At 39.2% G+C, this 12,048-nt stretch overlaps 2 protein-coding genes across 2 annotated transcripts; one reads left to right on the forward strand and one right to left on the reverse strand.

The window, feature by feature from the left end:
* Nucleotides 1-1,012: 1,012 nt before the first annotated feature.
* On the reverse strand, nt 1,013-1,626 carry LOC125238549 (chorion class CA protein ERA.1-like). The gene is made up of 2 exons (XM_048145886.1): nt 1,550-1,626; nt 1,013-1,345 (listed from the first exon to the last, which is right to left on the reverse strand). Exons 1-2 carry the CDS (start codon nt 1,598-1,600, stop codon nt 1,055-1,057), a joined length of 342 nt encoding a protein of 113 aa, XP_048001843.1. The 5' UTR covers nt 1,601-1,626; the 3' UTR covers nt 1,013-1,054.
* Nucleotides 1,627-2,069: 443 nt separating this feature from the next.
* Nucleotides 2,070-3,253, forward strand: LOC125238912 (chorion class B protein PC401-like). Its single transcript, XM_048146404.1, has 2 exons — nt 2,070-2,214; nt 2,865-3,253. Exons 1-2 carry the CDS (start codon nt 2,167-2,169, stop codon nt 3,189-3,191), a joined length of 375 nt encoding a protein of 124 aa, XP_048002361.1. The 5' UTR covers nt 2,070-2,166; the 3' UTR covers nt 3,192-3,253.
* The last annotated feature ends 8,795 nt before the right edge of the window (nt 3,254-12,048 follow it).

Raw genomic sequence — 12,048 nt, forward strand, 5'->3', positions numbered from 1 at the left:
AAATTTTGCGACATATATTATGTTGAATGTTAAATATTATTCAAAAATGTTATTCCCAAATAATTTATTTGTGGATATCTTTTTCGTTGCGAATTATTAATATACATTAATGCGTACAATTCTAAAAATATTCGTGAATTATTAGATTATTCTTATTCGTTATCGATTATTTTTTGCCCATCTCTAGTCATAACACGGGGTCAATTAATGGCATTGCATTTTGCAGTCGTAAGTCTATCCAGAGACGGTGTAATTAGGGCAGGCTGCATCAGAGACAGCGGGAAAGGCTAACGTTAAAAAAGGTGATATTGATAATGCTTGTAAATAATAAATTATTCTTTAATAACTAATTGCGGAAAAAGGAAAAATTATGAGTTTCGTAATTAACAACGAAAAAAGAATAAAAAACGTCACGAAATCAGCAAATAAATTCTTCTTTCATAATTAATTATAAAACAGTAAAAAAAAATGTATTTCGTAGTCAATTAGGAAAATCTTAGTTACGAATAGGTACAAAGTCAAGTGGGCTGCTTGTAGGAGCGCTATGCGCGCGCTTGAATGTCGGGTTTTGCCTGATCCTATAGGGTCAAGTGTACCTACTGAATGTCCCATTCAGCCCTCACTTTGTATACCTTAATTTTGAAGTTGTTGTGGAAAACAAATTTGGGTTGCATTTTGTTACCACCATAGGGAACTTGACTGTAGTTAAAATAAAATATTTTATACCATGCACGAAATAAAGCACCAGCTAATTAATTATACGAAAAACATGGACAGAAATTGTTTTTGAATCCAATACACAAAAAAAAAACATTTCTATTTAATAAGTCAGGTAGAAATATATAAAGTAACTGAGTTGACCGTGACGTCACTCAATTCGATTTCATATAAATTCCATATTAGCAAGTCGTTCAAATTCGTTTTGACAGTTTTTAAAAAGAATCTGATTTGAGTAGGATGCAAGTAGCCTATTGTACTTATGCTAGGAGGTATTTAGAAGTAAAGACATCACTGCTATTTATAAAAAGTTTATTATTAAACTAAAATACTGGGATTATTGACTGCATCCGCATCCGCATTGTCCGGAGATGGACACGGATCCTGTTGCGGGCACGGTGCCGCTGAAGTCGACCGTGCCGAGCACGGGCACGGAGCCGACGACGACGGTCTGGCCGCTCGCGTCGATGTCGCCAGACACGCCGACCTGCCCGGTGCCCGCGCCGCCGTACTGCGCGCTCGGCGCGAGCGGCGCGGGCGGCGCCGGCGCGCTCGCACTCGCGCTGTTCAGCCCGCCGATCCCGGAATAGGGAAGTTGAGGGAAACCGCAGTTTTGACTGAGCGCGGACTGTGAAAAAAAAATTAATTTAGCCACAGGATAGAAATAGGTTAGCTAAATGTTCTGTATGTAAATACCATATTATGAAAGTGTGTATTTGTTGACAAATGATGCATAATATATTTTATTCCAGAAAAATGATAGGATAGGCAATTAAGTCCCGATTTAAAATTAAAAAAAGGATAACGTTAGAAATATATTTTATTTAAGTACCTGGATCAAGCAAGCCTGAACGAATAGAGCAAAAACGATGAAGGGAGACATTTTTTATGCTGCTAATAGACTTGTTTTATTCAAAACAGAATATAATGATTCTAAATATCTATGTCAACCATTTTATACTTACTCAGCAATTACAAGCAGGTCAGCGTTACGTAAGCGGTGTGCAATTTATTTAATTATTTAATTGGTTTATCAAACGTTTATAAATATGAAATTGTGCTTATCATTGTGATAGTAAATATTTACAAAATTTAATGTCACAAAACTCAAATAACATCGATTATTTACCCAATTGTTATTTAACAATAACTATTTTTAATTATCAACCTATCAAAGTACCTATTTATACTTTTTGCATAGCTAATACTTTTATTATAAATTCTATGTCTAAGTAAATTAGGTTCAGTATCTAAAAACTTTGGTGGGCGGAATGTTTAAAATTTGCAAATTTATCGATTATTTAGTTACTGATATCAAAGCCTTACATAAATTTATTGGAAATAAATATATATAAATGCTAAATGAAATGATAATGTAGGTCATTCGCTGTTGATTTTAAAACAATAATAGGTTTATTATTTAGTTCAAAAATATTCTTTAAATTCAAAATGAGTTACACAGTCATAACTCTATGCGTTTCTACTTTCCTAATACAGGTAAGAAAGCGGTTATAGATGTACATACTTACACTAAAATGGGCCACCGGCATATTAAGAGACTTATTTTACATAACTTTTTTGTGTCATTATTTGACTTCAAAAACAAATTCGTTGCAAGGGTACTAGTTAATAAAGGTACCATATATTTGCAAAAGTATTAAGTTAAATACCTAACCAACAAAAACTTTATAAAACGTTTACTTGGCAGCTCGTTAACGTTTACCTTTACTCGACATGTATTGTGTTTTGTATTGTAGTTTTATGTGAGTTTTGAATTATTTTATGCTCAGTGGAGTTATTAAGCAGATTAAATATACTTCTGTTTATTATTCATTGATTAAACTGGGTGTTTAATTTAAAACTTTCCTTTTCGAGGCCATTGTTATTGTTATGGAACTAAATATAAAAGATTTGACTTTTGGCGACTATGGGATATGGGTTAAATTGTGGCGTAGGCGAGAGGCTGGCAACCTGTCACTGCAATGTCACAGTTTCGTTTTCTTTCAACCCCTTATTTGCCAAGAGTGGCACTGAAGCTTTAGTAGTTTCATGTGTTCTGCCTACCCCTTTATGGGATACAGGCGTGATTGTATGTATGTTGTATGTATGTATTTGACTTTTGTACTTAAATATGATTTCTATTTCAGTGCATCTCCGCCCAAAATTGCGGCTGCATCACATCTTCCAACAACGGCGGCATTCTAAGCGTGAACAGCGTCGGTCCCATCGCGCCTTCCGGTCTCTCGCTCGGTTCAGAACTCAAACTAATTGGTGAACTAGGCCTCTCTGGTGCCCTGCCGTTCCTGAGCGCCGTGGCGTTCGAAGGAACGTACCCGACTAGCGGGTCGGCGTCGGTGGCGTACGGCTGCGGGGACACAGTGGCCATCACGCAGGAGCGCGGCAACCCGAGCGGGAACAACGCCAACATCAACGGCGAGCCGTATGTTAGGGCGTGTGCTTGTCGAAGGAATTAAGTTGTAGTTTAATAGAATAGATATTTATAAAAAAGATTATAATAAAAATTCTAATTATGTGATACTCATTTTTTATTTTCCTATTACCCTGTTTTCTAAAGGTAGGGCATTTCTCAGGAGGCGCGTTTTTACGTGTCCGGGGCAAAAAACGTCAGAACGGACTGTTCTAAAAATCTGAATTAATTCAGGTATAATCTTTAGCCTCTATTCTACTTGGTACACTATAAAATTATTTCTTTATTATTTGTATAGTATAACTAATAAAATATTAAACGCGAAAAATGACCTTCGGTGGGCGTGTCCCGCACCCAGAATTTGCAAAACAAAAAATCATAACTCAAGATGGAGTTGTTAATCGCAGTTGATGTAGATATTCACGTATAAGGTATTAGTTAACCTATAATATTTTCTATATAAAAATAATATGTTAGCTAAACTCATCGAGTAAAGACAAATTTACGATGTGTCCCGGGCTAGTGACTGATTTCGGTGTAATTTGTTAAACATGACAGTATTCTTACAAATTAGTAGATCAGGGACATAGTGGCTCAAATATAGTATGTTTTAGGTATGTTTTAACCATTGAGTGTAGAGGAGATGCAGTAGCGTTTCATAAAGGGGACTTTTTAAAGGTTTCTAAGTCATTCGGTGGGTTTGGTCCCATGTTTTTTAAGATTCGGTGGTTCAATTTACTCTCACAGTTTTAGTGCATTTGTCGTTATGTAAGGTACTAATAAATACTTGAAAGGATGTTATTTCATCATTATGACATCTCCTCTGTATCATGCATGCTATTTCAGTTATCTCCAAATAAATTAATAGTTTAAAAAACACTATAAAACACGCTTTTATAAATGCACGTAAAAGCCAAAAATAAATTATGGATCGTTCAAGTTGTCTCTATTTGTGAGCTGAAGTTTAAAAACTATGTGCTTTTAATTATAATATTTGATTGTAAAAGCGTGGGGCGCTGGAACAGGAAAGACTTTTTGTATAACTTGCTGATACATCAAATTATGCTATGTTACGGGAAGGAGGTTACACAGATTGACGCGCTAACTGGAGTTGCAGCATGACTAGTAGGTTCTACATTAAACAGTCAAATCAATTAAAAGTCAGTGTTCAAAGTAGGTACCAGTTTGTCGAACTCAGACAAAATATGCGCTAGTAGCGAGGAGAGTCGACAGTCACCGACACTTAGAACGCCGCTTTTTTCCGGTAATCAAAGTACAAAAGGGGAAAGTGTCTACAGTGACAGGATGCAGAGTTCTTGTTCGTGGACGAGATATCTTTGGTTCTCTTTGGTAACCCTTAGGCGGCATATGTAAACGTTATGTTCCTGCAACTTCATTCGCCAGGAAGTTCGGATTAGTATTTGTTTACAAGAAAGTCTTTCCTGTTCCAGCGCCCCACGCTTTTACAATCAAATATTATAATTAAAAGCACATAGTTTTTAAACTTCAGCTCACAAATAGAGACAACTTGAACGATCCATAATTTATTTTTGGCTTTTACGTGCATTTATAAAAGCGTGTTTTATAGTGTTTTTTAAACTATTAATTTATTTTTTACTTTTTAGTCATTAATAATGAAATACTTTTAACATTTATACATAAATTTATTTCAAGTACGCGGATTTTACATGCCATTTGTGGCTTAACGTGTACTTATTGCTAATTGCTACTTAATAATAACTAGCGGCTACCTTCTTATTACGGTATTATCATAAAAATGTTTATACCTAGTAAGTTATTATTATTATTTGTTTGTCTTTTCCAGTTCTCGGGACCATGGGGTCCCGGACTTTTGGGAGGCGTGCGTGGGGCCGAAGCCAACAGCGCAGAGGCCCTTTAAGACAGTTTAATTTAAAGTAATGTGACACTAGCCGGCGATTGTCCCTGTCCGCACTATAGAATGCACCCAAGGACAAGCCCCGGTTAGTGTAAAACTATTGCAATGAAAAGAAACAAATTATACTGGGCTATTGGGTTGAAATGTTTGTGTGCTAGTGACCGGTCTATGGAAAGGTCTATGGCACCTGCCTTGATCATATGTTTTAAAAACACGAAAAAATAGGCAGGCGGTGACTCGCCAACTCACTATATGGGTCCCCGAAAACGGCCGCTCGCACGGAGCGACAAGGGGACAACATAGCGTGAGCGGCTCAGGGTGTGGAGAGGTGTGCGCCGCTTTCTACCCAGTCTGTACGAAACAGCCACTGTGCCAACTCGCGTCTTATGCATATTTCACTTCCACCCTGCGAGCATATAGCTCTGGCACCCCACTCTGGACGGCCGGTTAAGGCAAGCCAGAGGTGAGAATCCTGCGGCCCCTGCTCAGTGTTCACTCCGGCCGGCCAGTGAAGGCAAGCCGGAGGGAGGGGCCTGACCGACTCTCGGGGGCATGGGACCCAAGGGACGCCACTTCCCATTCAGCTCGCCACAAGCTGCCCTGGGGGGGTTATTATTATTATTATTTATTAATCAGGCAGGCAGTTATAACAACTGATAGTTGCCTGTATCCAACAATTCTTTCTTAAGATGTGTTCTTTAAATTTGTTAAGTAGTTATCTAGTCGGTTCTTAAACTGGTTAACATTCAGTGCTGAGATCACGTCCTCTGGTAGTTTAGCTAAAGTTATCCGTAAAAGATAGACAATATAGACATGTGCCATCGCGGACTTTTTGAAGACATTAGAGAGACATACTTTCGCCATACATTGTTTTGAAGCTCTCAGCTAGTGGGATTTTGTTTGACTCGATTAGAAAATATTGTCACATTTCAACTAATTCAAACAAAATTTAAGTATTTCTTTTTTGCCGAGCCCCCCTTTATTTGCTCTTAAGGGTCACAGGAAAACCATTACCCAACTTATTTTAAATACAACGTTGATCTTTCTTTTATGCGGGGGGCTTCGCCCCTGAGCCCCCCTTTGTTTGCTCTTAAAGGTCACAAGAAAACGCTAACCCAACTTATTTTAAATACTACGTTGATCTTTCTTTTATGCGTGGGGGCTTCGCCCCCCGAGTCCCCCTTTTCGTTACTCTTAAGGGTAACAAGAAAACCCTAACCCAACTTATTTTAAATACAACGTTTATCTTTCTTTTATGCGGGGGCTTCGCCCCCCGAGCCCCCCTTTGTTTGCTCTTAAAGGTCACAAGAAAACGCTAACCCAACTTATTTTAAATACTACGTTGATCTTTCTTTTATGCGTGGGGGCTTCGCACCCCGAGCCCCCCTTTTCGTTACTCTTAAGGGTAACAAGAAATCCCTAACCCAACTTATTTTAAATACAACGTTTATCTTTCTTTTATGCGGGGGGCTTCGCCCCCCGAGCCCTCCTTTGTTTGCTCTTAAAGGTCACAAGAAAACGCTAACCCAACTTATTTTAAATACTACGTTAATCTTTCTTTTATGCGGGGGGCTTCGCCCCCCGAGCCCCCCTTTTTGTTACTCTTAAGGGTAACAAGAAAACCCTAACCCAACTTATTTTAAATACAACATTTATCTTTCTTTTATGCGGGGGGCTTCGCCCCCCGAGCCCCCCTTGGTTTCCTCTTAAAGGTCACAAGAAAACGCTAACCCAACTTATCTTAAATACTACGTTGATCTTTCTTTCATGCGGGGGCTTCGCCCCCCGAGCCCCCCTTTGTTTGCTCTTAAAGGTCACAAGAAAACGCTAACCCAACTTATTTTAAATACTACGTTGATCTTTCTTTTATGCGTGGGGGCTTCGCCCCCCGAGCCCCCCTTTTCGTTACTCTTAAGGGTCACAAGAAAACCCTAACCCAACTTATTTTAAATACAACGTTGATCTTTCTTTTATGCGGGGGGCTTCGCCCCCCGAGCCCCCCTTTGTTTGCTCTTAAAGGTCACAAGAAAACGCTAACTCAACTTATCTTAAATACTACGTTGATCTTTCTTTCATGCGGGGGGCTTTGCCCCCTGAGCCACCCTTTGTTTGCTCTTAAAGGTCACAAGAAAACGCTAACCCAATTTATTTTAAATACTACGTTGATCTTTCTTTTATGCGTGGGGGCTTCGCCCCCCGAGCCCCCCTTTTCGTTACTCTTAAGGGTCACAAGAAAACCCTAAACCAACTTATTTTAAATACAACGTTGATCTTTCTTTCATGCGGGGGCTTCGCCCCCCGAGCCCCCCTTTGTTTGCTCTTAAAGGTCACAAGAAAACGCTAACCCAACTTATTCTAAATACTACGTTGATCTTTCTTTCATACGGGGGGCTTCGCCCCCCGAGCCCCCCTTTTCTTTACTCTAAAGGATCACAAGAAAACCTTAACCCAACTTATTTTAAATACAACGTTGATCTTTCTTTTATGCGAGACCCCCTTTGTTTGCTCTGAAAGGACACAAGAAACGCTAACCCAACTTATTTTAAATACTACGTTAATCTTTCTTTTATGCGGGGGGCTTCGCCCCCAAGTCCCCCTTTTCGTTACTCTTAAGGGTAACAAGAAAACCCTAACCCAACTTATTTTAAATACAACGTTTATCTTTCTTTTATGCGGGGGGCTTCCCCCCTTTGTTTGCTCTTAAAGGTCACAAGAAAACGCTAACCCAACTTATCTTAAATACTACGTTGATCTTTCTTTCATGCGGGGGGCTTCGCCCCCCGAGCCTCCCTTTTCGTTACTCTTAAGGGTAACAAGAAAACCCTAACCCAACTTATTTTAAATACTACGTTGATCCTTATTTTATGCCCTTTGTTTGCTCTGAAAGGTCACAAGAAAACGCTAACCCAACTTATTTTAAATACTACGTTAATCTTTCTTTTATGCGGGGGCTTCGCCCCCCGAGCCCCCCTTTTCGTTACTCTTAAGGGTAACAAGAAAACCCTAACCCAACTTATTTTAAATACAACGTTTATCTTTCTTTCATGCGGGGGGCTTCGCCCCCCGAGCCCCCCTTTGTTTGCTCTTAAAGGTCACAAGAAAACGCTAACCCAACTTATTCTAAATACCATGTTGATCTTTCTATCATGCGGGGGGCTTCGCCCCCCGAGCCCCCCTTTTCGTTACTCTTAAGGGTAACAAGAAAACCCTAACCCAACTTATTTTAAATACTACGTTGATCTTTCTTTTATGCGGGCCGAGCCCCTTTTCGTTACTCTTAAGGGTCACAAGAAAGCCATAAACCAACTTATTTTAAATACAACGTTGATCTTTCTTTTATGCGGGGGGCTTAGCCCCCCGAGCCCCCCTTTGTTTGCTCTTAAAGGTCACAAGAAAACGCTAACCCAACTTATCTTAAATACTACGTTGATCTTTCTTTCATGCGGGGGGCTTCGCCCCCCGAGCCCCCCTTTTCGTTACTCTTAAGGGTAACAAGAAAACCCTAACCCAACTTATTTTAAATACTACGTTGATCTTTCTTTTATGCGAGCCCCCCTTTTCGTTACTCTTAAGGGTCACAAGAAAGCCATAAACCAACTTATTTTAAATACAACGTTGATCTTTCTTTTATGCGGGGGGCTTAGCCCCCCGAGCCCCCCTTTGTTTGCTCTTAAAGGTCACAAGAAAACGCTAACCCAACTTATTTTAAATACAACGTTAATCTTTCTTTTATGCGGGAGGCTTCGCCCCCCAAGCCCCAAGCCCCCCTTTGTTTGCTCTTAAAGGTCACAAGAAAACGCTAACCCAACTTATTCTAAATACTACGTTCATCTTTCTTTCATGCGGGGGGCTTCGCCCCCAAGTCCCCCTTTTCTTTACTCTTAAGGATCACAAGAAAACCTTAACCCAACTTATTTTAAATACAACGTTGATCTTTCTTTTATGCGGGGGGCTTCGCCCCCCGAGCCCCCCTTTGTTTGCTCTGAAAGGTCACAAGAAAACGCTAACCCAACTTATTTTAAATACTACGTTAATTTTTCTTTTATGCGGGGGGGCTTCGCCCCCCGAGCCCCCCTTTTCGTTACTCTTAAGGGTAACAAGAAAACCCTAACCCAACTTATTTTAAATACAACGTTTATCTTTCTTTTATGCGGGGTGCTTCGCCCCCCGAGCCCCCCTTTGTTTGCTCTTAAAGTCACAAGAAAACGCTAACCCAACTTATTCTAAATACTACGTTGATCTTTCTTTCATGCGGGGGCTTCGCCCCCGAGCCCCCCTTTTCTTTACTCTTAAGGATCACAAGAAAACCTTAACCCAACTTATTTTAAATACAACGTTGATCTTTCTTTTATGCGGGGGCTTCGCCCCCGAGCCCCCTTTGTTTGCTCTGAAAGGTCACAAGAAAACCCTAACCCAACTTATTTTAAATACTACGTTGATCTTTCGTTCATGCTCCCCCCTCGAGCCCCCCCCCCCCTTTTTCTGTTCTTATCTTCCGGCACCATCATCAGGCCTTGAAACCTAATCGTAGTCATAGTTCATTACAAGACTTTTCTAAGAAGCCCAAAAACAGCTATGATACGATGTTCCATCATGTAGTTGCAGTTCATATCTTCCGGCTTCATCATCAGACCTTGAAACCTAATCGTAGTCAAAGTTCATTACAAGACTTTTCTAAGAAGCCCAAAAACAGCTATGATACGATGTTCCATCATGTAGTTCCAGTTCATATCTTCCGGCTCCATCATCAGACCTTGAAACCTAATCGTAGTCAAAGTTCATTACAAGACTTTTCTAAGAAGCCCAAAAACAGCTATGATACGATGTTCCATCATGTAGTTCCAGCTCATATCTTCCGGCTCCATCATCAGACCTTGAAACCTAATTGTAGTCAAAGTTCATTACAAGACTTTCCTAAGAAACCTAAAAACAGCTATGATACGATGTTCCATCATGTAGTTCCAGTTCATATCTTCCGGCTCCATCATCAGACCTTGAAACCTAATTGTAGTCAAAGTTCATTACAAGACTTTTCTAAGAAACCCAAAAACGACTATGATACGATGTTTCATCATGTAGTTCCAGTTCATATCTTCCGACTCCATCATCAGATCAGCTCAACAGTACCATATTATTGTATTGTCATCGGAACTACATATAGCTGCCAATTTTCATTACGCTACGACTCCTGGAAGATGGTTAAATTAGCTTCCTTAGATTCCATTACATACATAGTTACATACACGACGACCTAATAAAAGCGTGTTAAAAAGTGATAAAATTTGATATCAGTGGTGTTGATTTCCGTGGCTTCGGTGGATTTTTTGACCACCGATATCAAAAAAAGTGACCACCGACTTCAATTGCCGCGTTGTAAATTGGGTTTTGTTTATTATTTTCTAGCATTTCATACTTTAATAGTAGGATATACTTTGTAAAAACATAAAACTATGTTTGTAAGCCAATTAAGCCATAGTATGGGTACAAAATTCACTACTCGATAATGACTAGTATATTACCATGTTAAATTTAGTAAAATTGCGCGATTATGAGCCTTTTTACATGACCTGTCATCAAATTAAAATGAAAAATATCAATAAATTGAATAATAAATTATATATAAAGTTGAAATATGGAATAATGTGTAAAAAATTGAATTCGGTGGTGCAAATTGATTACAGTGCCCATACATAATTTCGGTGGATTTAAAATGTCTGATTTCTTACAAACTATAAGGTTCTAAATTCTAATGGAGGCCTCCACCACCAATATTTTTTATATTTAGGCTAGATTTTAGTAAATAGACTGATATATCAAAAAAGTAGTAAATAAAAATCAGCACCGAAATCAGGCACCGAACGTCATCTCTGAGAATCGCCCGGTAGTCTGGAAAAAGACCGCTTTTAAGAGATGAGGCCGTTTGTTGTTCACTTCTTGAGCTACTACTATAGTATAGTAGTACTACTATAGTAGTACTATCTATACTGCATTGAAACATTTTTTTGGTGATATTTAACTACTTACTTAAATATTTAATACTTAGATATAATATTTGCACCACAGCAACTGCTAAATACCCTCTTAGATACTTAAGAAATGGACGAGTAAAGTTCTTTTTTTACGACATGTGTGCACAGTTTTTTTATGCAAATAAAATTGCTTATTACTCTAGATGGTAGAATATACTTTAAACTAATGCATTTTGAACTACAAATTTAGTTTTTTTTGTCATTCTACAGTTTAGTATTTTCCTCTTGTCCTACCGTTTCTGAGCGCTGTAGCGTTCGAAGGAACGTACCCGACTAGCGGGTCGGCGTCGGTGGCGTACGGCTGCGGGGACACAGTGGCCATCACGCAGGAGCGCGGCAACCCGAACGGGAACAACGCCAATATCAACGGCGAGCCGTATGTTAGGGCGTGTGCTTGTCGAAGGAATTAAACTATAGTATTGTAGATTATTACTTATTTATAGAAAAATAAAAACTATAAGTATTACTTTTATTTGACTTTTTTATTTACTGATTTAAAGAAAGGGTGGACTGAAAATCATAGTACAGTAACTTTGTCGCTTGAAATGTATGGGGCAGTATGCGTCAAATCCGGTAGTTCTGATTTTTAGGGTTCCGTAGTCAACTAGGAACCTTTATAGTTTCGCCATGTCTGTCTGTCCGTCCGTCCGTCCGTCCGTCCGTCCGCGGATAATCTCAGTAACCGTTAGCACTAGAAATCTGAAATTTGGTACCAATATATATATCAATCACGCCAACAAAGTGCAAAAATAAAAAATGGAATAAAATGTTTTATTAGGGTACCCCCCCCCCCTACATGTAAAGTGGGGGCTGATATTTTTTTTCACTCCAACCCCAACGTGTGATATATTGTTGGATAGGTATTTAAAAATGAATAAGGGTTTACTAAGATTATTTTTTGATAATATTAATATTTTCGGAAATAATCGCTCCTAAAGGAAAAAAAGTGCGTCCCCCCCTCTAACTTTTGAACCATA

Source organism: Leguminivora glycinivorella, chromosome 24, assembly GCF_023078275.1.
Source record: "Leguminivora glycinivorella isolate SPB_JAAS2020 chromosome 24, LegGlyc_1.1, whole genome shotgun sequence".
NCBI classification, from domain to species: Eukaryota; Metazoa; Arthropoda; class Insecta; order Lepidoptera; family Tortricidae; genus Leguminivora; species Leguminivora glycinivorella.